General features: G+C 41.0%; 1 protein-coding gene across 1 annotated transcript; it reads right to left on the bottom strand.

The window, feature by feature from the left end:
• Positions 1 to 6,339: 6,339 nt before the first annotated feature.
• Positions 6,340 to 24,524, bottom strand: vegfba (vascular endothelial growth factor Ba). Its single transcript, XM_051954582.1, has 8 exons — positions 23,422 to 24,524; positions 18,609 to 18,660; positions 18,323 to 18,519; positions 18,164 to 18,237; positions 18,033 to 18,068; positions 13,631 to 13,714; positions 10,977 to 11,189; positions 6,340 to 10,451 (listed from the first exon to the last, which is right to left on the bottom strand). Exons 1-8 carry the CDS (start codon positions 23,497 to 23,499, stop codon positions 10,430 to 10,432), a joined length of 756 nt encoding a protein of 251 aa, XP_051810542.1. The 5' UTR covers positions 23,500 to 24,524; the 3' UTR covers positions 6,340 to 10,429.
• Between the last annotated feature and the right edge of the window lie 1,072 nt (positions 24,525 to 25,596).

Here is a 25,596-nt window from a genome sequence, read left to right as displayed (position 1 = left end):
AAGGATGTTAATCCATCTCAAAAGGGTCAAATTCTTGGCCTGCATCAAGCAAAGAAGACAACTGAGGAGATGAAACTACTAAAATTAGGTTTAGAACCGTCCAATGCATTATTAAAACCTGGAAGGATAGTGGTGAACCATCATCTTAGAGGAACAAATGTGGTCTGATGAGTCCAGATTTATCCTGTTCCAAAGTGATGGAGGCATCAGGGTAAGAAGAGAGGTGGATGAAGTGATGCATTTTTTCATGCCTAGTGCCTACAAGCCTGTGGGGGTTAGGGTTATGATCTGGGGTTGGTCAGGTTCAGCAGCGTTGTGTTCCCAAAGAAGGAGGTCAGCTGACTACCTGAATATAATGAATGACCAGGTCTTTCCATCAATGGAGTTTTTCTTCCCTGATGGCATGGACATGTTCCAAGATGATGATTCCAGGATTCATGGGGCTCACATTAAGAATGAGTGGTTCAGGGAGCAAGAGACATCATTTTCACCGTGGATCGACCTCCACAGAGTCCAGACCTCAGCCCCATTGAGAATCTTTGGGGTGTTCTGGAGAAGATTTTGTGCATCGGTCTGACTCTCCCATCATTAATATAAGATCTTGGCAGAAAATGAATATATCTCTGGACAGAAATAAACGCTGTGACATTGCAGAAACTTATCAAAACGATGTCACAGCGAATGAGTGCCATACTCAAAGCTAAAGTCAGTCCAACAAAATATGACCGGGCAGTGTATATTAGAGTCTAATGGTCCAATAATTAAACCTGACGATATTCTCATCAACTTTGGTTCATTAGTACTAACTAGCAATGTTAGCATGCTAATAGACCTTTTCGCAGTGACGTCAGAGTCTGGGACACGTGACCATACTTTCCTTAGCAACGCACGCCGCCATTTTAAGAGGGGGCAACAAAGTCATTAGCAACCGCGATTTGACCGCCGAAACCGCGCAGTTTTGACCCGGAGAAAAATGTCTGCTGATTATTTCGGAAATCTTGAGCCAAAAGCCAAGGTACGGTATCAAGAAAAATTAGAACTGGTTGGTTTGCGGTCATGTCCTTACCAAATTCCTCTGGTTTCATGGGAAAACGACCCTACTACGTGGCCAGATCTTCAATGACACTCCATTTACGAGTACCTTATCAACAGCCCAGGCATCCACACAATGGAGAAGATGAAGACTTATAAAAGCCCGGACTCATACGTTTTCTTTGAGGTATGCTTATATTTATATGTTTTTGTGCATACAGGTCAATGTCAGAATGATAAATGCCTTGTAAGATACGGCTACACCAGCTCCGCTATGCTAAGCTAATGTTAAGATAACGGGGTGAGCCATTACACCTTTTAATTTCAAGTGGAAGTAGTGTATGTATATTAGTTAGATGTGCATTATCAAAACTAAGAGTCAGATACCTGTAAATGAGCTCTACCCACCCTAGGCCCAAGGGTATGAGGTGCTAACAATAATGAGGACAATGCTGCTGATTACAGCATAGTAGTTAGCAGAACGAAAGGGAGGAGAGAAGAGAGACTTGTTCGTTCAGTATTGAGTTTAGGAGTGTTTAAAAATAGCAGTGTGAGTAGAAAGACCCCTGACTTTTTGTGGGAAGCACAGCTAGCACTAGCCTAAGCTAAGTAGCTAGCCCTCAACATTTCAGATAATTATAGACATCATAAGCTGCATTCAATTCCAGCCATTTTCAGTACAAAAAAAATCGCTAATATTCTATTTGTAAATAAAAATATGACGAGAAATACAGGGAATATTGGCCGCGCATCGCGAGGTGCATTTCCTTGAAAACGACCTATTCGTGGATCATATACCGACTTCAAGACATGTTTTGGACAAAATAGTTTACTGGCTTGTTTCGTCTGGATGTCCAAGGTTGGATTATGGCCGTTTTTTGTGGAATATTTTCATCTGTGTGTAATAATGAACCCGGAAATGTGAGTCACGCTGTGTACGTTGAAGCCGTGTACAGAGAACGGATGGATGGATATTCGTTGTTTTTCGGACAAATGTGGTTATATTTCCCGCTGTGGTAATCACATCTGAAAGTGGTTTATACCGGCGGATTCATGAGAATCTAAGCTTTACATCGTCGTATAGTGTTTGTATAATCGCATTTGCAGTTTCAGACATTTAGCAAATTGCTTATGCAGATCTCAAAGTGTACCGCGGGCGGGACACTGAAGCGCAACTGGTTAAGCTTATTAATTAATAATTTCAGAAAATCAGTTAAGGGGTAATAATTTCATGAAACACAACATACCATTGACGAAATGCTGACTGCAAACATAGGACCATTTTGACTGTGGGCTCCATGTGGTTCCATTATTGTTAATCCGCCTCAATGCTGTGAGCCATAAACTCCTTTTCTGGCCCTTTTCAGTCGGAATCCTGTAAAAGGAAATGTTCTTGTTGCTCCATGACTGAGAACTACAGCCAGAAACAGCGCAGGTTTTGGGCATATCTGCTTTTGGTCGTTCAAATCGGGAAGGAAACGTGGGAAAGTAATGGTCGTCAAGGCAAAGCATACCCCTCTTAAAATGGCGGAATCGCGTTGCTAGGACTGGTGACCGGCGGTGACGTTCGATGATGACGTTTCGGAAAAAGGTCTATAGGTTAAATTATGATTGTTAAGATGGCATCCATTATAATCATTAGCATCATTACATAGTTGTCATGAGCACGCTAGCATGCTGATGTTAGCATTCAGCTGAAATTAAAGAACAGACTAAGAGTGTTGCCAGCTCTGACTAACATAATGGATGAGTATAGTTATGTAAAACCATTTTTTGTCTTACTTCATCATATTATGAATATTTCCCTGATATTAACACTGTCCATGTCAATAGACTAAAACATGTGATTTAAAAAAAAACAATAAATTATAGTTGAGAGGAATTCCAGTTCTTCAATACATACAGTTTTCCTACCAAATTGTTTCCCATGTAGTAGCAAGACCCGTAAATCTTTTGTCAAGGTCGATGTCCTTCACTAGAGTGAGACAGACAAGGCCTGTGGATACATGTTTCTGTTAAAGATAACGCAGTTTGTTTGCTCTGTAAAATGAAAAAAAGTTCTTTGTGTTCACAAGAGACATTAAAAAACACTCACTTTCCTGTCAGCTTAACAGAAACCAGCAAACACGCATGACACTCCTTTACGTTGCATGTATTGAACTAAATCTCACTCTTTCTCTCTCAGTCTTTTTATCTGTTTGTCTCACACATACAGGAGCACTGATACCATCTAACAACACACACTAACAGGACAGATAGTGTCCAGTACCTGCTTCAACACAGCTGCGGCTACAAAGGCAGGGAGGAAACCATGGCTGGAGTTATTAGAAAAACAGTCACTCTGAATGTAGGGAAAAGCAAGGTGGAAAAATACAGGAAGTCCTGATACAAGACTGAGAGAGACAAAGTGAGGGGTGCAGAGGGAGAGGCAAGTGAGCTGCTGGTTGAAAATGCATCGGATGTCAAATTAATGTGTGAGAACATGCATAGAAACACAAAAGTATGAGCTGTGACAGTGTTTTGGCCTTTTCAGGTACAACTAGAAACATTTTTAAGTGTTTCTGAAGAGTACAGACCTTCAAAAGGCAGGTTTTGTAGTGAGAGCATCCTCTCTGTATTGAGATATATGATTCACTCTGCCCTTTCTCTTTCTCTCTCGGCCTCCCTAATCTTGCTGCTATATTTAGTACTGGCATTATGCCCTTCGACAGATAAGTTGGCAGCAGCCCCTCCTCTCCTCTCCTTCCCTTTCCTTTCCTTCTTTTCCAGTCTCCCATTTTCTTTCCTCCTCCCCAAAACACACAGTCTGAGATCCAGCTGCCACTTTATTGTCAGAAACATAAACTACAACTATCAATCAAAACTAAATCTGCCGTATGTGATTTTAAACTTACAGGCGACAGCGGTGAAACAAATAGGATGCTATTAACGTTATCAGTCTAAGGTCTGCTCTCTAATATGAAAGTCTAATGAGGAAGCACATGAGGACTGAACATCATATTGCTACCACCTTTCATCATCATTATCCCTAATATCAGGGGGATATAAAGCCCTGTACTCACCAGTACTGCTGCAGACAGGTTCGTGCAAAACTTACAAATAGACTCTAATACTTGCAAATAGAAACATGAATCATATCATATTTTTTGAGGTTCACTGAGTACTCTAAATTGTCCGTAGGTGTGAATGCGAGTGTGATTGTTCGTCTGTGTATGTAGCCCTGTGACAGACTGGCGACCTGTCCTGGGTGTCCCCTGCCTTCGCCCGAGTCAGCTGGGATAGGCTCCAGCACCCCCCGCGACCCTAATGAGGATAAAGCGGTGTATAGAGGATGGATGGATGGATTGTAACCACAGCTGACAGCACACAAATTTGGTTTCACAGTATAGAAGCCTATTGATGTCAAATGAGAAAAAGATAAATGGATCAGTTTCACTTATTATACTTATACAGGCTAAGCAATCGTGCTATGATGTGACAGCTAGCACATTATACCACTCACATATGCAGAGAACACATGAACCGAGGAATATGGCTTATTTACCTGAACTGATTGAATTCTACTTCATGCTTGGATTGAAACACAGTGAGCTTCTGCTGGTATTGATCATGATGGATGACATTAGCTACAGTATGCATACAAAAACTAGGATTTTAAAATGCATGGGGCTATAGCTGAAGAATGAATGAGTCTGACCCTGTGGAGCCTTGCGTCACTTCTCACTGATCAGCTGGAAGAGTACTGGAGGCTCCATGAATACATCCATCACCCACAATTGTGGAAGAATCTTGCTGGTTTTAACCCAAGCAGGAAGTAGAATTTGAAGTACGTCTGTTATGCAGATCACTGTAACCCTGATTATTCAGTAGAAGACAACTGGACTTCTCTTTTAGTTCTTGAAGTCATTCCACCTCTCATCCAAAAGGCTTCCTGTTTAAACTGATGTGGAGTCTCATATATATTTTCATCCCCAACTCGCAAGGCTAATGACCCATTAATGAACAAAGATTCACATGCCTCAAGGTATGGATGGTTGTGAAACTGCCAAGGTGAAGAAGGACTAAATGTGTTAATCGTGGAGAAGCTGTCAGTGGAGGGATCTGAAGACTGTGTTGTAAGTAATTGATAAGTGATGCTATAGACCCCCTCCTCTGTTTAGAGGTGCTGGAGCCTATCCCAGCTGACTTAGGGTGAACACAGGGGACACAGGGACACAGGGACAGGTCACCAGTCTATCACAGGGCTACACATAGAGACAAACAAGCAAACTCATACCTACAGACAATTTAGAATCACCAATTAACCTCAGCATGTTTTTGGACTGTGGGAGGAAGCCGGATTACCTGGAGAAAACCCACGCATGCACAGAGAGAACATGTAAACTCCATGCAGAAAGATCCCAGACCCAGGCCAAACTGGGAACTTCCTGTTCCAGTTGCATCTCTCTCTCAAACCATCTGTCTTCTCTTTCCAGAACGTGAACATTGATGTCTTCAAAAGAGTGTCGCTTTTTTTCTTTTGATGCAGGTGAAATGCTGAGCCCGGTTAGCTGGATCTCCTGTGTTAAGCCACATGCTTGGGGAGCTGTTCATTCTCCTCATATAAAGGTCTGTGCACTCCTCGATGCATTAGATTGCGTATACAATGTTGCTAAGCTCTTGTTTGGGTGTTTTATCCTCAGGCTTAACCAGTTTTTGTGTCAGCGCTTTTGGTTGGAAGAGCACTACGGTGCTGTGCTTGAAGAAAATCCTTCTAAATTTCTCACGGACATCAGCTGCATACAAGATAAACTTGAAGTAGAATTTGATAAAATTAGACAAATGAGCAATTTCCTCAATTCATCCATTTTTTGTTCTTGTTAGCCCAATAAAAGTTACAAAAATAGAAACTGTATCCTGTTGTAACACTTATGTTGTATGGTGTACTACCATGAGAAACATCTTGTAAAATTAAAACATAAAATGAAAAATACTCAAGTATGTGCAAGTACCTCACATGCACTGGAGTAAACTCACAGTAGTTTTCCACAGACAGTGTGGGGCTGCACACCTTTGTACTTGACCAGCTTCTGACTCAGCAGAACAGCCGAGAGGAGGAGAGGGAACAATATTATGTCTCATAACACCACGTCACATCACATACGCACTTGTTCCCTGTACCCAACTCCCAGGGTGGCACTGTAATCAAAAATGCCTGTTTACCTTTCATTACCGTCAAATGAGAGATTAAAACAAAAGAAACAGGGGAGGAGGGGGCCGAGGTCACAGCAGAGGGACGATAGACAAGGACAGAAAGAAAACGAGAGGTTTATATGAAAAATAAGACATTTCCTTTAATAACATCTGTAACATCACGGTTGTATCCTGGTATCATTTTGAATATAGTTGACGATGCAGTATACACTTTAATGTGGACATTGAATTGATTAATTGGCATTTATATACTAATACACCATAAAACTGCATTGTTTTCTACAAAGACATCATAAAAGGGCACAAATGGTGTAGCAGCAAAAAAAAGAGTGTAGTTTTTCTCTATTCATAGGCTACAGTAGTACAATGTATTTGCAGAGAAGAGATTCATTGCAAGGTACAGCTAAAGTGAAGTTACAAATACAGTTCTAAAGTATGCACAACGTCATACACAAGGTCATGGCAGGATACTAGAGATTATAAAATGTTACATAGTTTAGTAAGGGGTATCTATAGGCTACTAAGACACTGGAGGCTAGAACGGGGCTACCTTAACAGCACAATGTAGACTATGCAGAGACAAAGCACTCTGATGTTTGATGCTCGCACAAGATCTGGAATTTGAATAAAGTATTAATATGTCCAAGCTTGTGATGCTGAAATGACTGGAGGAGTCACCACACAACAATGTATCTTGGCAGAACTAGCTGTTGGTGCTTTCATTGATCGGAATTAATCCTTTATTACAAAAAAATTTGGTCACAAGACATAACAGATGAAGAAAGAGAGGCACCCAGAAGGCTGTCTCAGCACCACTACTCTTTTAGGTGGAATGTCATTGATATGTCACAAAAGTCTGTATGAGTGGAGTCCGTTAAATTCTTCAGCTTCCTCACCGTACGTTTTTTCCCCCCTTCCAGCGGACTAATCTAGAGTATGTGCTTTGTAATCTCAAACACGAGTACAATCTGTACTGAGATTCAGGCTTCCCTCTTGGGTTTCCCAAAACATTTGCTTCTTTACTAAATGTATTCGTTCCCCATTATTAAAGAAAACTGCATCAGCTTGCGTGAATTAGGAATGCATGAACAGAAATAGCTGCAAGTAAGTGAAAAAAAAATTAAAGGAATAGTTTCAAAAATTGGGAAGCACATTGCTCTCTTTTCTAGAATCAGTTGAAAGATTGATCCACTTCCATGTCTCTTCAGTAAATACATCTGCTTGGTAGTTTAGCTAAGCAAAAAGATAGGAAACAAGAGTAAACAGCTGCCTAACAGCACCTTTAGGGACATTCAGAGAGAGATTTGACTGCATCAAAAGGAACCAACTGAAGGCATCTGATTAAGATACCTTCTGGGCATCATCCTTGAGAGATGTTCTGAACACTTCCAGCAGGGAGGAGATCCAGAACTTGCTAGAGAGATTAAGTATCTCATATGGTTTGATAACCCCTCTGGATCACTCAGCAGGGGTTGAAAAACATTGCTAGAGAGAGCTACATCTGGAATTCCCTGCTTTAACTGCTGCCATCACAATCTAAGTTTAAACAAGTGGAAGAAAATGGATGATGGACAGATGTCTAGAATCCAGAGAATGAAGTGCTGCTGCGCAGACCTTGCTCATCCATTTGTTTCCAGTCTTAATGCTAAGCTAAGCTAAATGACTACTTGCTTCAGCTTCTTACATGTATTTATTATACAGATTTACAACTGTATGGGTTTTATCATCTAACTCTGAAGTTTATTTTCCAAAATGTCAAACTATTTATATAGGGTCAAGAATGGTCGCCAGTCATTGAAAGTACAAAAGCTTTGGAAACCCATCTCCTGCTCCACATTATCACACAGTGTCTGGTCTGTACTCCAGAGGACCAGTTCAGCTCTCCTCTCATGAAAAGTTCTTCCCTTCAGAAAACTCCTATAGCTTCCACTAAACCAGTGATTTTCACTACAAATCTGCTGCAGCTCCAAGTCTTGCACCTCAGACTGTGCTTATTGCTAAACGTATCATTTATTCATGTCTTAAAAGAGGTCTGAAATAACACAGAGAAAGTAACAATAATGCTCTAATACTTGGTCATTAATATGTTAAGATATAGAGGTAGTGATTGAAGCATTGATTGACAGAAATAAACACTGAACAATGAACTCAAGCATGGAAAAAAATAATCTCATCTCAGGATAGTATAAATACAAAGCTTATCAGAGCAACCACTGAAACAAAGCTGTGTTGCTTCAAGGCTGACATAAATAATTCAGACTGTGGACCGCGCGCAGTTTCTGAGTGACTATTCTTCAATCCGCAGGATCATATGAATCCTGGGGGAGAATACGGATATGAATCATGGAGTTTCATAGATATTGTTTCTTAGGGAGCATAGACGTCATTGGGAAAATGTTCTCAGTAAAATGTAGCACAGCACACTGGCTCTGAACGGGTGATGAAAATGAATTTCAACTCCACGAACTGCTACTTTGGGTCCCGTGAGCTCTGGCTTCAGCTCGTCACACTGACTGACAAGCTGCTCAGGACCTCATCCTTTCTGAAACAGTCACAGTTCAAATCCCTGTTCCCACCCAGCAGCCAAGCAGTCATGAACCAACATGGAGTTAAACCATGAGATTCAGTCAGAATATAAACAAGTTATGTTCCAAATGAATAATACTCTTCCCATCCCGGCTCTCACATGCAACAACAACAACAGCCGTGTTTTCCTTTCACTGCACTAGGGACGGCTATTTGCTTGGGTTCTGAGTGCTGCCGACAACACAACCCCACTGATTGTTTGAATTACACATTATAATGTATAGAGTCTCCCATTTGTGGCCTGTGTGAGCCGTCTCTGTTTAAATTCAACACATTTGGGTATGGATTGAACCGGCCACCCAGCGTGACTCTTTATGCAGACGGATTAAAGATGAACAAAAACAAAACAAAGACACATTCTGCAATATAGAATATCTTTCCAATCAACGTGACAGAATTACAATAAAAATATAAAACAGGCATGTAATACAATACTCACTGAAGACTTTGCAGTAAATTGCAAATAAACAACTGGCACATATTTGCACACTCGGTGCGACACACACAAAAGCTTATGGCTACCTGCATTCATTTCACATCACATGTCTGTGAAAATATGGACGTATGTGTGCTGCAGCAGAGTGTGTGTGTGTGTGTGCATTTGTGTTCCTGGTATTAAAAGTGTGAATGTGTGTGAAGCAGTGGACAGCCGCCAGGCCTCATCATTGTCATTCTCCTCACTGCCTAAAAGAGTGACAAAGAGAGGCAAAGCGGCTCCTTTCAATCGATGAACCGAGGAAAGCTGGAGACAAAAGGCCCAAATTAAACAAATGCCGGAAAGCGGCTTGGAGAGCCAGCCTGTGGTCATATGCTTGAATAAGAGAGAACGGCTGCAGGGATAACCCATCTGGGTCTTTCAGAGGGGAGACCACACAGATACACTATAGGTCCACACACACTGGGGTGCCAGTTCATGTGCATGTCCTGTGTCCTTCTGGTATGTCTCAGTATGCATGCGTCCCCCAATAATCTGCTGTTTAAATCCTCTGCTCAAACACTGGCCATGACTTAACCCTGAAATCTGTCCCCATGCGCAGCTTCCTTGTGAGCCAATAATCACAACTTCCACTGAAGTGTTAACATGTAGCACACCTTTGTCAGACTGGTCCTCTTCATCCGCATTGTTCTTGTGGAGTATGATCACTCTTTCCACTGTTGTTTTATATAGGAACGTCTTAAAGTCCAATCTCCAAAACCACAGCAGAGTACGTTCACCTCTGGGCTTGTATACATGAGAAAGATTTTGTCTGGTTATTCCCACGTCTCTCCAAGTTGCCATTTTTCTGCCACTTTCATCCTCCACTCACTGGATGTGTTCTGTGACGCTACATGTCTGTACACGCACGTACATGTGGACTGACAGAAGCTCTGTCACTAAAGCAAGCAGCTGGAACAACACACTTAGATCTACAGTACATTTAAACTGCAATGATGCACTTGTTGCTTTACTGGAGCTCTACTACGGGTTTGTGTGTGTGCTTCCATTAATATTTCCTTCAGTTTGAGCTACTGGATGTCCAAGCGTCTGTATAATCCACGGCACTGATGCTGAGAGTGGGCGATGAATCGACAGGGATTTGGTGGAGAGAAGGTGGTGAAAAGAAAGTGAGCGGACATATCAGGTCCTCAGGGCGTCACACCTGGAACATGAACAATGAAGAGAAAAGGTTTTAGCTTTAATTAAACTTTTTTTTATCCATAACAGACTGATTCTCACATGAATGCTGAATTCAATTGTGCACACTATGAGTCTGGTGGTACAGTTTTTCTTGGCAGATGATCTTGCCCAAAACAACTTACATTTGGTCTATCAAATATATCCATTTTAGGATCTATTTAGGAGTAGGGATTTTGTTCAAGGCCACACAATGTGGAATCAAAATGCCAACCCCACAACTTACAGTATAACTGTACTGCCACATGAGTTACAGTCCAATTAATGTTGAAGAAATGGATTTGTTCTTGGTTACAATGGGAAAAATGGGAAGATGCTCTGGAGCAAGGGCTTACAGTTTCAGTTTAGAGTAGGCACAGATGCTTTACTGATTGTTTTTTTATCGAATAAAACTCAACAAACATATTGAGTTTTAGTTACACACGTGTATGTTCAAAAACAATCACATTCTAGCAACAGAATTTTATGATTTGATTGCACGTGGACTAACTTGCATCGCCGAGGGTTGAGCTTCAGGCCTTTCCGGCTGCAGTTCTCATCTCTGACGGTGCAGCGGCACTGACATGACCTCACATCCAGAGCCCACTTCCTCCCTCTGCAGGGGCGGCAACGAGGCATCGGAGAGGGAGTTGGAGAGAAACTGGTGGTAGGGGGTGATGGAGGAGGAGAGGACGTTGCCGGAAGAGTAGGGGGAGCATGGGTTCTGGGTGGAAGAGAAGTGTACAAACAGTGTGGTTAGCTCCAGAGTTTATAAATTCATTATGAATGTTCTACACCCAATGTTGTAGAATTTTCCCATTCATCCTTCCATTATCCATACACAGCTTAATCCTCATTGGGGTTGCAGGGGGCTGGAGTCTATCCCAGCTGACTTAGGGTGAAGGCAGGTCGCCAGTCTATCACAAGGCTACATATAGAGACAAACAATCATACTCACATTTACCCCTACAGACAATTCAGAATCACCAATTAATCTCAGCATGTTTTTTGACTCTGGGAGGAAGCTGGAGAACCTGGAGAAAACTCAAACTGCACAAGAAGAACATGCAAACTCCATGCAACAAGATCCTGTGAAGGCCTGAGATGTTACTGCTGGTGACATTTTCTGGGTAGAGATCTAAAGACTGCATTATAAATACCTGGTAAGTGGTGTAGCAGACCCCCTCCTTTGTTTACTGATGGTTGTCCCAGGTCAACATAGATGGCTTTCTTCATTTTGTTCTAAAATCATCCGTCTTCTCTGTCCATAATGCAGACATTACGACCCTCAATTATGCTTCTCTTCCCTATTTATAGATCTGTGCATTCCTCGCAGCATTGCACTGGACATACCACATTGTTCAGCTTGAGTCTTTTATTCATAGTGTGGACCAGTTTTTAATCTAAGATACAGAGAAAACTTTGTATGGCTGAGGCTAAATGACCACTCCACACACAACCACTGGAACAATGCGGCAAATCCAGCTAATCAGGAAAAGACTCAGCAGTCTACCTGCATCTAAAAGATAAGGGACACTTGTTTGAGGACAGCAATGCTCGCATTCTGGACAGAGAAAAGTCAAGGAAACATCTATGTTAAACAGGAACAACCATTTATTCACAAAGGAAGGGGTCGGCGACACCACTTACCAGGTATTTATAATGCAGTCTTGAGACCTCGCCGCAGAAATTTTTACCAACGTTAATACCTCGATTAATCCCTGATTTGGCATTTTCACTATTTACACCTGAAGGCAAGTGAGGTTTGGGGTGGTAATGAGCCAATAGCCATGTGAGTTGGGAGTGCCAATATATATGAAAGACTCCCTATCAGTCGGTTAAAACTGAAGAATCCTCTGGCATGAGAAGTGAAATATCTTCAAGAACAGATAACAAGTTAAGGGATAATCAAATTTTTGAATTTATCTTATGGGGTGCATAAATGCCCAACCAGACTTCATCACATAATCATTAAAATTTAGTTTAAAAACCACAAACATCATCAAAAAGGGAGCAGGCATCGTTATTAACATTTTGCAACAACCCAGCTAGTTTCTGTTGAGATATTTCAGTCTGGATCAAAGCAGAGGATGGGTTAAAAATGAAATGCAAGGCTTGTTTGAAAAGCGCCAGTCTGAAACAAACCCACACAATGCAGTGTGTGGGAGATGTGTGACTAATGTGGGATACTGTGTCCTTAGCTGCTGACAAACTTTCTTTCTTTCTGTCCGTCGGTCTCTCTGTCTGTTACCATGGCTATGTTCGCATAGTTGCCTATGAGGCTTTCAGTTTCTCCTCTAGACGCCCTGCACTTTCCCTCTCTGAGATCTGAGTCTGAAAAAGTTGCCTGCGTCAGTTGGTCCATTAACTGGAGCTGGTTCTGCCTCCGACTTCCCGGGAGGCTGGCAGCTTTAATGAAGTTACTTAATGAGGCAGAGGGGGGGCATCTTTGTTCACATCCCAATGACCACGCCTGCCGCTGGCATGGACGGAGGAGGTGGCATTTAGGAGCAAATTACACAGATTTCACCCCTGCCAGAGTCTGAATAAGCCTGTTCTGAGTGATGGATGGGTGTTGAGGGACATCACACCCAAACCGAGCCACCTCTGGCCCCTGAGGCCCGGAAATGACTGACAGCAAAGTGAACGGGAAGCAGATTAAAAAGAGCGGAAAGAAAGAGAACGCTAATTCTTATCCTTCACCGTTCAGGACTCACTGAGATCAGGTTACACGTGGCTCTATATTTTTATTACTGAGATGAGAATGTACTAATGACCATCGATATTCACTAACTACTGGGTAAACAGTGTCTTGATTATTGTGGTTACTGAGTTCACGTGGTGGATTGATTTGTGTGTGTGTGTGTGTGTGTGTGTGTGTGTGTGTGTGTGTGTGTGTGTGTGTGTGTGTGTGTGTGTGTGTGTGTGTGTGTGTGTATGTGTGTGTGTGTGTGTGTGTGTGTGAGACCTTGGCTGCTGTGGCTGTAAAACAAATTGTCCTTCAGTAATATTGTAGACCAGATAACCCACTTTTCCCCTAATCCAAACATTCACTCTGAGGCTGCCAGTATCTAGAGAACACTGACTAACACAAGTAAAAACTTAAACTCTTCTAACCGACTTTTAAAAAAAAAATCAAATGTGAGCACTGAATGTTCAACCTACGTAGCTCTGATGTCTCCAGTTGCCTTCTGTTTGGACTTTCCCCTTTCCTTTTTCTTGTCTTTTCTTGCTCGCTTCAGATGGGATCTGAGAAAATCCAGGAGACAAAATGTTATACACTTGAGCAGGAGCTCATGCTAACCATTGTGTTAAGTTATGACATCTGTCAAATCATTGTTGATGCACCTACAGAGTGAATATACTGAATGGAGTCTTACATGGGCCTGATAGACTGCATGATGCATTGAGAATTTTAGAAGTTTCATATGATTTAGGTAAAGTTTATATCTGATACGTGCATTTAGCTAGAGATTTTAGAAGTTTAGAAGCCTTGGTACTTGCAACATTTGTTATACACGCAAGACTGGACAGTGTATCACTTTGTCACTGTTGATTTAACTGTCAATATTTAACTTATAAACTGTGACTTTGTGTGTGACAGCTCACCTGCCTAAGGTAAAGAAAAGTACACAGTGTGACCTGCCATTAGATCCTGTCTCCATGTTGGGGATAATTATGATTATGCTAATTAATGAAGAGTACAGCTCTCTTTGGAGACCCTCCTATATATCCTGCTGATGTCTGACGCAGCTGGTATTCACTGAACTCAGAGGAGAAACTCCTACTAACTGCTGGAAGCAACAAACTAAACTTCAACTCCTGCTATTTTTTTTTGTAAAAACCTGCATTTCACTTTGTAAAAGTTATGAAACTGTTGTGCCTAACCAAATGAGAAAGGTGCCTTTTGCGCTCTCTGTGATGTTTTTGGACCAATGTTGTTGTTGAACTGTGGAAAAAGCCACCTTCACCTAAGACACTTCACAAAGCTCAAAGTACTTTGCTTGTGTGCGTCAATCTGTTAAAGTCTGACGTCATGCAGTTCAGACTTGTGCTGTGCTGAAAGTGATATAGAAATACTTGATCCGACCTAGTACAGTCACATATGTTCTTGGTATTTTTACAGACTTGTATCACTATACTGCCCAAGAAGACACTGGAAGAAATATGAGGAGAGCACTCCAATACTCATTTGATAAATATTCCGAGTACATTTCATGATATTAAACAAAAAAAATTCACTATTTGACTTTGAGACTTGTATTTTTTCTATTTCTTAAAGTTTTTTGGGGGGTGTTTTAGCCTTTATTATAGTTGAAAGTACAGACAGGAAACGTGGGGAGAAGAGTGGAGGAAGGACATGCAGCAAATGGCCATGGGTCAGACTCAAACCCATGATTGCTGCATTGGGGACTATAGCCCCTATTTATAGGTCATCCGCTTAACCCGTTGAGCTACCGGGGCACCCAATACTTGCCTTTTTTAACCTATAACATGCTGATAAGTGTCATAATTTATTATTTTGAGCTTCAAGCCTTCTACTTTAACGAGTGCCCTTAATAACAAAGTATTTCTACCTTTAACTTGCCTTTCTCTGCTATCTTAAATTGCATCTAGCTATGGGGACGGTGTATACCAGCTTAGCTCTAACATTATTAACAGACTGTGCTGCTGCTGCTCTTGTTTTTGGAGCTCTAATTTACTATTATGGATGCGTGACTCTGCTCTGTCAGTCTGTGAGAGAGCACATGGCAGGGGAGATAAAATCATCACTATGGTGACAACAGGATGCGGTGGGTCCCAGGGGATGCTGGGAGAGAGTCACACAGATGCTAACTCACTGAGACACACACACAAACACATTCATATGAAAACAGTCATTCGTATGAACACAAAGAGCATCTGCACATGCAAAGAACATGTGCAAATGTTGAAAAACTCCTCACTGTCATGCACATGACCTTTAACTGCAGGGGAACAAACTCTATACACGCATACATTGGAATCCTCTATTTATGTGCACAGCCTAACAGGAAGCGAGGGGACATAAACATTAAAGATGCAATCATATGATTGTGTGGTTGGACCTGCCAGACACACAAACAAACACCAGGAGTCGAGCAGAAATGTTGCTTTCACAGTGTACAGCTGTCAGTTCCAGCTGACACTCAACAAAACCTGAACAGCAGGGCTTCTACATGCTGAGAAAGGAAGATTTCTTTACTTTTCGCATGTATAGCTCAACCTACGGTCTGAAGATTTTAAGATTTTTGTTTTTATGTTTTTTGTCAGTTGGGAAGATATACGAAGATCTAAAGTTAACTTACTGAAACATCAATTTTGCTTTCCTTAAGATAAGTTAAAAGTGAAGAATTAATCCCATAAATTTGTTTTGTGGTGAGATATCCTGTTGAGCCAGCTCTCTAAGACCCACAACTTGTAACTACAATGTACCTGGATGAATTCCACCTCTCTCTCTCTCTCTCTCTCTCTCTCTCTCTCTCTCTCTCTCTCTCTCTCTCTCTCTCTCTCTCTCTCTCTCTCTCTCTCTCTCTCTCTCTCTCTCTCTCTCTCTCTCTCTCTCTCTCTCTCTCTCTCTCTCTCTCTCTCTCTCTCTCTCTCTCTCTCTCTCTCTCTCTCTCTCTCTCTCTCTCTCTCTCTCTCTCTCTCTCTCTCTATATATATATATATATATATATATATATATATATATATATATATATATATATCTTGCCTGATGTATTAAATGCACCTCATAGTCTGCTGTAGAAGAATATCAAACCATGTAGAGTTTTTGACCTTTAGTAGTGTTATAGAGCTACTAGAAGTCAGTGTACGTACAGATGAAGTAATACACTGTCCTACCAGTGGTTCCTCTCTATTGATTTACAAGTGGTGATAACGAGCTGTGATATAAAGTGAGGGTCAGCACAGGATACAGGATATAGCTCATAGAAATTGAGCTTCAGCACTGTGTCAATGCGATTATTCCTGAGGCATGGCAAGCACGGTGGACGGACATAGAACGGGATTTCTGGAGAATGTGGAACTTCCCACCATGTTGTGTCACTGTTAATGGAAAGCATGTGTAAATCGAAGTACCTCCAAAGTCAGGCAAGGACAACTGAAACTGTAACTCTTTTAACGATGAATTATATCGGTGTGGATGTGGAGAATATCATTCTCATAAAAAGCATAAGTTTTAAGGATCATGTGCTTTCCTGGCACATGTGAACACTCTGTTGTTACAAATTTTGGGCTGAATGCGAGCATCTGCAGAGGGGTCCGCATCTACCCTTGTAACCCTGTTAGGATAACAACATTTACGTCACACACTGGGGACTTTGGAAAGCATGAATTGGCCCTAATGTACCAACACAGGCAGGGGAAGAGAAAACTACAACTACACTGATGTAAATATTGCAAATAGTGGTCCATCAGTGGGGAGTTTCAATGGTCAATACCGATATATAATGATGTTGTTGTTTTTTTGCATCTGAGAAATTACTGCAAGTTTATGATGGTAACAAATGAGACTCAAAATTGCATGAATTAAATAAGCACGAACTAAACACTTATATTGTCTGCAGTGTTACTGCCTGTAAGCGTAGCAAACGAACCTTCTCTCCCCTGCTCAATGAGACACATTTCTATTTTTTCCTCTGCCTCCTATAAGCCATGATGATGTTTGCAATAAATGCAGTTTATTCTCAGCATTGGACGCGAGGCTTATAGAATTGGAAGCGTGACTCTGCACAAGGGGAAGCACTTCATTAGCTGCAGAGGCGAGTCGATCCCCAGTCAGTCGCCAGGGCAGATGACCTAATGTAGCCCCTGTTAGCCGAAGCTTGGTAGTCAGCCAATGGCAATTATCTCAAAATGGCTTTTAATTGGCTAGATTAATTGCCTGACTGATCAATTAGTCTATGGCAGAAGGGGAATGCACTCAATATGAATACGCAAAACACATTTTTGGTGGGTGACACTAAATAAAAACATTACAATTAAAAATCAGCCTAAACTGTCATCAGTGTCCTGCTGGGTTTTACTGTGTATCACTGGTTTGGCTGTTAAAATGCAGCAGGTGAAAGAGGCACAGGCATGTCAATTTTCCTCTCTGTGTAATTGTAAGTATACAATAAAGATAAAACACGGACATGTTCCACGGACTGACATGATCCTGATGATATGAATTTGGTAATCTGCTGAACTGTAAATGTTGAGTTATTTGCCAGAGATGCTGGATCTCTGCAGCAAGGAAGAGCTTTAACATCAACCCACAAGACAAACTGTTTGAAATGAATGATTATTTAAAGCATGTAATGAATATGAAGACTAGCAGCTGATACGTGTAACCTCTTAAAAATAAGCCACAAATGTCTACTTGGATTTAATCAAGAAAAGCAGTTTTTTGCATTGAAGTGCTGGTTTGATTACTTTCTGTTCATTAGTAGCATCATCAGTAGAATGATGTCATAAAGGTAGAACAGCTCACTAACACACAGTCAACATCAGGAAGAATGAAATCCAGAAACACAGAGAGAAAAAGAAATGATGAATGTTTTACCTTGTGTTAGGCGTTGGCTGGAATTGTTCTTTTAACCTGCAAGTATAAATGTGCAGTGAGGTCAATGACCAACAAGTACACAGTGTAACTCTACCTTTTGCGTACAGGCACAGAAAGTGTGTTTTTATTACCTGCACTCACACTGGCTGTGCTCAACGAAGGGCAGCTCAATGAGCTCATGTTTCATGAAGGACGTTCTCATCAGCTGTACACAGATCAGAAGAAAATCATTCAACTTTATCGTCCACTAGAGCAGATAGGGATTTTGTACGTGTGCGTGGGAGTGTTACCTCCATGGTGAGTGTGTGCGTGAGCGTGGGCACACACTCCAAGGCCTCGTCAGCGCAGCAGCCGCCACATCGCCTCAAGGACACGCAGGACGGGACGAAGAGATGGTGGATCTCCCCTGGCAACTCCCGCCAAACCTCCACCAGTGTGTCCCGGGGCTCACAGCCGCTCCGAGAATAAACCTCCAACCACCGTCGCACTGGTGGAGAGACGCAGACAGATAATGAGTTTTAATTTTACTCTTTCATCTCCATGAACAGAGACTGTTGGTAGAAAGATGAAGTGTACCTTCTCGGCCTTCCCTGGATTTCGGGGAGTCTGCTGGATGCCAGTGAGCAAGCTGGACATAGAAAATAGAAGTAATGAAAATTTATGTTAAAAGCCTGTTTCAGTAACTTCAGAGCTTCCTGATTAACTTGACCTGTTAAAGAGGATTGAGCGCTGCATTTTAAAGTGGTTTAATTTCAGACTGGCATAAACATAGAGTGAAAAAGCAGCTAAACTGGTCGATTTGTAGATCATTGCCAATAAAAAACAATGTATTTCTTTAACTAAAATATCCTTCAGTAATTTATGCAATGAATCTGAGTGAATGAGAGCCATGCAGAGACCAAACCAAAAGCCTGGGATTCTGGATTTATCTCAAAGTAATCCTCTGAGCCCCAAAACCTGCTGGTGTCTTTGAAAGGAATCTAAAGCCTCTAGTGACTCCACTGCGACCAACAGTCACACAACAAAAATTTAGGGACTGTTCAGCTGAACAGCAGGCTGTGTACACAGAGCAGACACAAATCTGTTATAAAAATGTAAACAGTATGCAGAGTTACTTCTTCTACAGTATTGGCAACAGTGTGAGCTATTAAAAAATGTTGGAATGTCAATTCCAGGTATTTGAAGTTTTTGGAAAAAAATAAATAATCAAAGAAAGTCACCTTTTGTTTTCTGTCTTTAAATGATGATACTTTGGTCATACTGCACAAAAGACATGTTTGTGTTCTCTGTGCTTCTAGGCATCATTATGCTTTTTTCACAAAGGTCCAGGACTTCATATTCAGTGAGAATGATCCAACAGTGAGTGAAAATGTGACAGCAGCAAAAATGCCCAGAGACTGTTCGGTACAGTACGGGGTCCAGAGGGACAAAACTTACAAATGAAGCCAAAATTTAACAGGGTTTGTGTACCAGAATATAAAAAGTATTAAAAAATAAAATAAATATAACAAAAATGAATAAAACCCTGAACAAGTCTCCCAGATTGCCCGCAAGATGTTTAGCTTTCATGTTTATATTTTGTTTTATATCAGTTTTAAAAAAAAATGTTCAACAAGATAACATTTTTGTCTATTACTGATCGAAATTACGAAATTCTTTCTCAAGTAAACCATTAAACGCTGTAATCTGCCTTTTGAGCTATTGTCTGCAACCTCCGGTTTGACACTGTTGTAAAACGCTGCAGCACACATCAAAGCATTTCCTGTTAATGAACACCGCAATATTTCACACCTGACATCTGAACACGACAAGCTCAATAAAGCGAGGAGGTAAATATCAGGAAGAAAGCGAAACCTCTGAACTTTGATACCCAGATATGCTTGCAAGACTGTAGAAGGAGACCAACAGTATGACAGAGAACTCGAACTTTTCTCATTTTAGGCTTGGTTATGAAGCATTTCCTGCACAGGTGAGGTCTGTTGGTACACTTGACTATGGACCTGAATAGAACTGTTTATAATCATATTTCACCTCCATGAGGGATGGAGCTGCTGAAAATTTGGACAAGTTGCACCTGCTCCCTTTCCCCTGAAGCCTTTCACCAATTAGCAACACTTTCAGCAGCCACACAGTTGTAGACAGTGAGAGCGTCCGCCCTGGATTTCTCTGCAAATATTACTTTTAAGAAAATGGCAGTTCACTCTGACAGGAATATCAGTGTAATATTTGTAGTTTCTGTTCCTGTTACCCGTTTCTTATAGTAACCAGAAAGTAGAACATTTGTGCCAGAAAGTACATTCACTTGAGTATTTCTATTTTGTACTTCTACTCAATCATTTTCAAGGTGCAAATGTTGTACTTTTAGCTCCATTACATTTATTTCACAGCTACAGTTACTTTGCAGATAAACATTTTGTATTCACAAATATACAAGAATTGTATAAAAAAAGATCATGTGTTAATAAATATTAATACTGTGCTGTGTCTTTTTGGGACTCATAAGAAGCCCATGGCTTTTGTCTCTAAAATTGTTTTATGAAAAGAAGCATTTGGGGAATGACAAGATAACATTTATTGAGTAAAATCTGACAATCATCTATTGACCATACTATTCATGGTATGACTCCTTGGAGGGACCCAGACCTCATGCTGGAAACCACTGGACTGACCAGATTTAACAGTAATAAGTGCTTAGACATTTATACGTTTATGTTAATGGACAAACAATTTAACATTTAATAATCTGTCAGTCACAGGAGATGAACAAGTACTTTTACTCAAGAAGGATTTAGAAAGTTGGACTTTTATTTGAAGGGAGTATTTTCACAGCGTTGAAAATGTACTAGTACTGGAGTAAAAGATCTCAATATTTTTTCCATCACTGAAAAACAAACAGAAAGATACACTGAATTTTACAGCACCCAGTTTGGGCCTTTGAAGACCAAGGCCATTAGTAAGGGAATGTAGACTTTGTCCAGTTGCCCTCTTTTAACTGCTCCACCCCCTTCTGCACACACACACAGGTAATTCTGGCCCACATTGATTGAACAACATTGAGTTAAGCTGGGACCGAAGCCATTTTGTGACTGCTATGGGCTGAAGTGTGTCTCCTCTGTATCAGTCTTTGAGACAAGTCTAAGATTAACTCCTTTTGGCAGATATATCTGCACACACACACACACACACACACACACACACACACACACACACACACACACACACACACACACACACACACACACACACACACACACACACACACACACACACACACACACACACACACACACACACACAGAGTCCTGAGTGCCAGCCCAGAGCCATCTGCACTGGCATTGCTATCTGTCTACTGTCTAACTCCCAGCCACTCCCAGAGCACAGTACAGATGGGCCATGTGTGTGAAGAAGATACTGGCCTACATCACTAGAGGAGGAAAAAGATGACCCCCTTTTCATGTAAGCTGTCAGAGAAGCAAACAGAACGAAAGTAGAAATTATTGGGTGTGAGACAGAGCAGCTGTGAGCAGGTGAGGAGGCTTTCTGTTGCACGTTGCTGTGAGCCATGTATTGTCTAGGATGATGAATCACTAAAACATACAGCAGCACAGAGTCAGGGCTGGATCCCACATCACTTCAGAGAACTGCCTGTTCCTGATAGAAGTTACCAGACATAAATAAAAAACCAGCACATGCTGGTCTCTACCATGTATGTGTGCAGAAAGTGGAAAGTGACATTAATGACAGTGCAATCAATGAACAGTTCTTATAAATAATAACTATAGCCTTCCTTTGTTTAATTTACACAATGCAAAGCATGAAGTACATAAAGATTGTTGTAGTATTTCTGCACATGCAATGCCCTTACTGTTGAAATGATCAGCTGATTCATCTATAGATCTCAAATGACAGAAATTAAGACAATATTTTAATTAAATTATTGTTCACCGGCGTTCATCGATCAAAAATATAGATCTGTCTCTAGTTTCTGCTGATCCAGTGTGCGGCTTTGTTTGTTTGTTTTAAGTTTGTTTGTTTGGACATCCAAAGGCCTCTTCCTGTGCTCTGAAGAACTGCAAAGTTTTTTTTTGTGCTATTTTCAACCCTTTACAGTTAAATCAGTTAAACTATCAATCAAATAATACACACATTAATTGATATTTAAAATAATAATTAGTTGTATTTAAAAATTAGCAAACATTTTACCGTATACATTATTTGTGAGACACTATTAACAACTTTTGGGTTGCATGTTTGTATTTTTAGCTAGCTCTCAATATGACATTTAAAATGGTCTGGTGGCACATGTTAATGAGCCAAACAGTACAGGAAACAAGAACAGGAAACAGGAAATAATTTGCTTACCCAGACTTGAATGAAAATCTTGTGACCATCCTTATGTCAGTACAAGAAATTTGACACGTTAGCTTAGCCTAGCATCAAAACCGAGAAACAGTCAGTCAACTGGGCTTTGTCTAGCTGCTTAAAAGGCACCAGCTAGTATCCCTGAAGCTTATTAATTAGTTCTTTAATAATATTGTTATTCATAATTAGTGTATCCTGTGAAAGGCTCAATATAACAGAATGAGTGTACTATTATTTAGCCGTCCAGTCGCAAGGCAACTAGCAGAGATTCCAGGAAGTTAGCGGTTTCTGCCAAAAATGTCCTTCTAGTTCTTCTACAGATTAAAACAAGTTTTAGCATGTCAACTAGTTTGTTAGCTAGTTGCTTTTGTGGTGCCGTTAGACATATTTGTTAACTTTAGCAAGAGACAATTTAACTTAGCTGTTAAATTTGTTCCCAGGCTAAGCTAACCTAAGCTAACATTAGCGGTATGTTCTGATTTCACTAGAGTTACAAAGAAGCAGCTCACATCCCAAAATATTAAACCATTACTTTAATATTAACGAAATTGATGAAGAGACTTTTCCACTACATGTTCAGTAAATTTGATAAATGTGAAGCTAGCTAAAACAAATAAAGCACCATGCTTGAGGGGGAATTTCACACAACCTGGCAACCCAATAATCATAATGAAGCTTTAACAGGCAAACACTATAACTCTTTTAAGGCTCCCTTATATAAAACATCACTGAATTGTGACAGCAAAAGGAGTCAGTAAAGGATAATGCCACTATAAAGTAATTACTGAGAAGCACAGATAAACTCCTGCTGGATTATGTAGTGTTTTTTTCCCTGACAGGTGTCATTGACCTCGAGGATAACTTCCACAAAGCTACAACCTCCCACCAGACCAAATTCATAGAAAAAAAGCCCACTGTGCAAATAAAGGGAATAAGCTTGGAATGAATCAGAGAGGCTACATGCTGGTGGCCGGTGGACCAGCTCCCACATGCAGCCTTTGAGGTCAGATGGTCCAAACATACATACCTTGGCATGGGACGTCGGTATTCTGGTGAGCAGCAGGAATTGAAACATTCCTAGAATAACTTGAAGCATAATCCCCATTGTGCAGGAGTCCAAGGGGCACGCAAAAAATATTTTTGGACCAATCCAAAAAAAAAAAAAAAAAAAGGATAAACGTTTGCTTGTCCTTCCTCCTTTGCTCCTGTGTCCGATTAGAGACGCAGATATCCCGCTTTCATTCTCCAGTCTCCCTTCCCTGCAAGGACTCCCAGGGTGGCATCCTCATTGTAGGCATAAAAACTTTATTTTGTTGCATTTGTGCTTAAATTATAGTCTAAACTACACCAGGAGTCGGTACGCAGCCTAAACTACATGTGATATTCTTTGAATTAGTGAGGCAGTGGAGAAAGCCTGAAATAACCCTCCCTGAAGACAAAATGTGCCTTTCTTATATTATTTAATACTTATCCGTAGCAACACATCCCACAAATGGTGGCCCTTTTTTCCTTGAAACTTGTCTGAACTTTAAAGTGATGCCTCCTTGTATTTATTTTGGGTACCGTCAGTGTGCTGGTTCTGATCCAGACGCACCGGTCTGGGGGGTCCGGCGTGGCGTGATCACTCAGATTCCCGCTGAAACGTGGTGCGATCGTAAAATCCTCATGTGTGGCTGCAAAAAATCACACCATCCAGCTTTAGGACGTTCATCCGGTAACCGATCCGACGCTTTGGCCCGACGTGCAGAGGGACAGTGCCGCATATTCCTCTCCCCGGCTCGGTCACAGTCTCTCCACGCTGTCGCTCCCGATGAAAATGTGACGTTTCCCCTCCAGGCGCATCTCCCGTTTAATTTATTTTTTATTTTTTTATCCCCCTTATAAATAAACCCAGGATATCGTCCTCCGCTGACAAGGCAGTGCAGCTACAGCAGAGCAGCAGATCAGTCCGCTCACAGGCACGGGCAGGTCTGGAAAGGTAGCAGTCTTCATTTGTTGTTGTGATCGGTTTCCTCATTTCCTTTGCCCTTGGGACGCACGCAGTGTAACCATTGCGCTGCCAACTTTTTCCAAACGGGACAGACGCACCGCATACAGGTGCAGGTCTGCTGCTAGAGCCACACTGGGGGTCTGGGGGGTCCTCCAGCTGGGGATCCTGGATGTAGCCCTGAGGTCATGTCACTAGTGCATTTATTTATTAACTCTTAATCTGGCAGGCTGTAGTTACCCAGATAGCCAGTCCATGCTGAGGATTTAAATTTGAATGAGTGGATGCTGAATAATGGCTAAGTCATTTTATAAGAGGAGGTGGAACTGGTTTTCTGACTTCGTGTTGATAGAAAACTTTGGTTTGGTCGTGGACTTGTCAGTTAGACAAAACAAGCCAGTTAAGATGTCACCTTGACAAGTAGTAATTGGGATTTTCGCCTTATTTTCTGACAATAATGAGCAGATTAATCAGCAAATAAAATAACTGATATTTGCAGCCTTTGTCAGCATATATCTCATTTTTTTCCTGAACAAACCTTTTTATCTTTAAAAAAATGTATTTGTGGTAGTTTAAACAGCCTTTGGTTAACACCTTATTTTGAGCAGTCAGCAATATCCCAATAACTTTTTAATTTAATGAATAGTTTCCTAGAATGTTTCCTGGAATGGAGAGATTTTAAAGTAATTATAGTAAAATACAAAGCTGAATTAAATTTGAAATGCTTCATGTCAAAATGAGAAATGTCTCTGCAGTCAAGCACAGTAAAGCTTCAAATGATTCATACTGTAAATGTTTTCTTCAGTTCGAACTGAGCTGTTATCTACAAGAGACTCCACTGGAAATTTGAAAGTCCACATGACAAATTAAACGCTGTAATATATTAGCGCAGCTATGTGACAATAGGCTTACGTTTGTCTGTGCGCAAAATTACTCAAAAACGGACCAACAGATTTAGGGGAAATTTTCAGGGAAGGTCAGAAATGACACAAGGACCAAGTGATTAGATTTTGGCAGTGATGTGGCTTATAGTCTGGATCCACGGATTTGTTAAATATTTCTGTATCATTGCGAGATAGCGACACAGCGTCACTGTAACTATGACAAGTGAACACTACCAGCTACCTGCTGACAATCACATGATTGCGTCTGTGCTCAGTGTAAGGTCATTTTGTTTGTGTGTTCTTCTATATTAAATGGCCATATGTTCTGTTT

Source organism: Acanthochromis polyacanthus, chromosome 10 (assembly GCF_021347895.1).
Source record: "Acanthochromis polyacanthus isolate Apoly-LR-REF ecotype Palm Island chromosome 10, KAUST_Apoly_ChrSc, whole genome shotgun sequence".
Taxonomy (NCBI): domain Eukaryota; kingdom Metazoa; phylum Chordata; class Actinopteri; family Pomacentridae; genus Acanthochromis; species Acanthochromis polyacanthus.
This window is presented reverse-complemented; position numbering and strand designations above follow the sequence as displayed.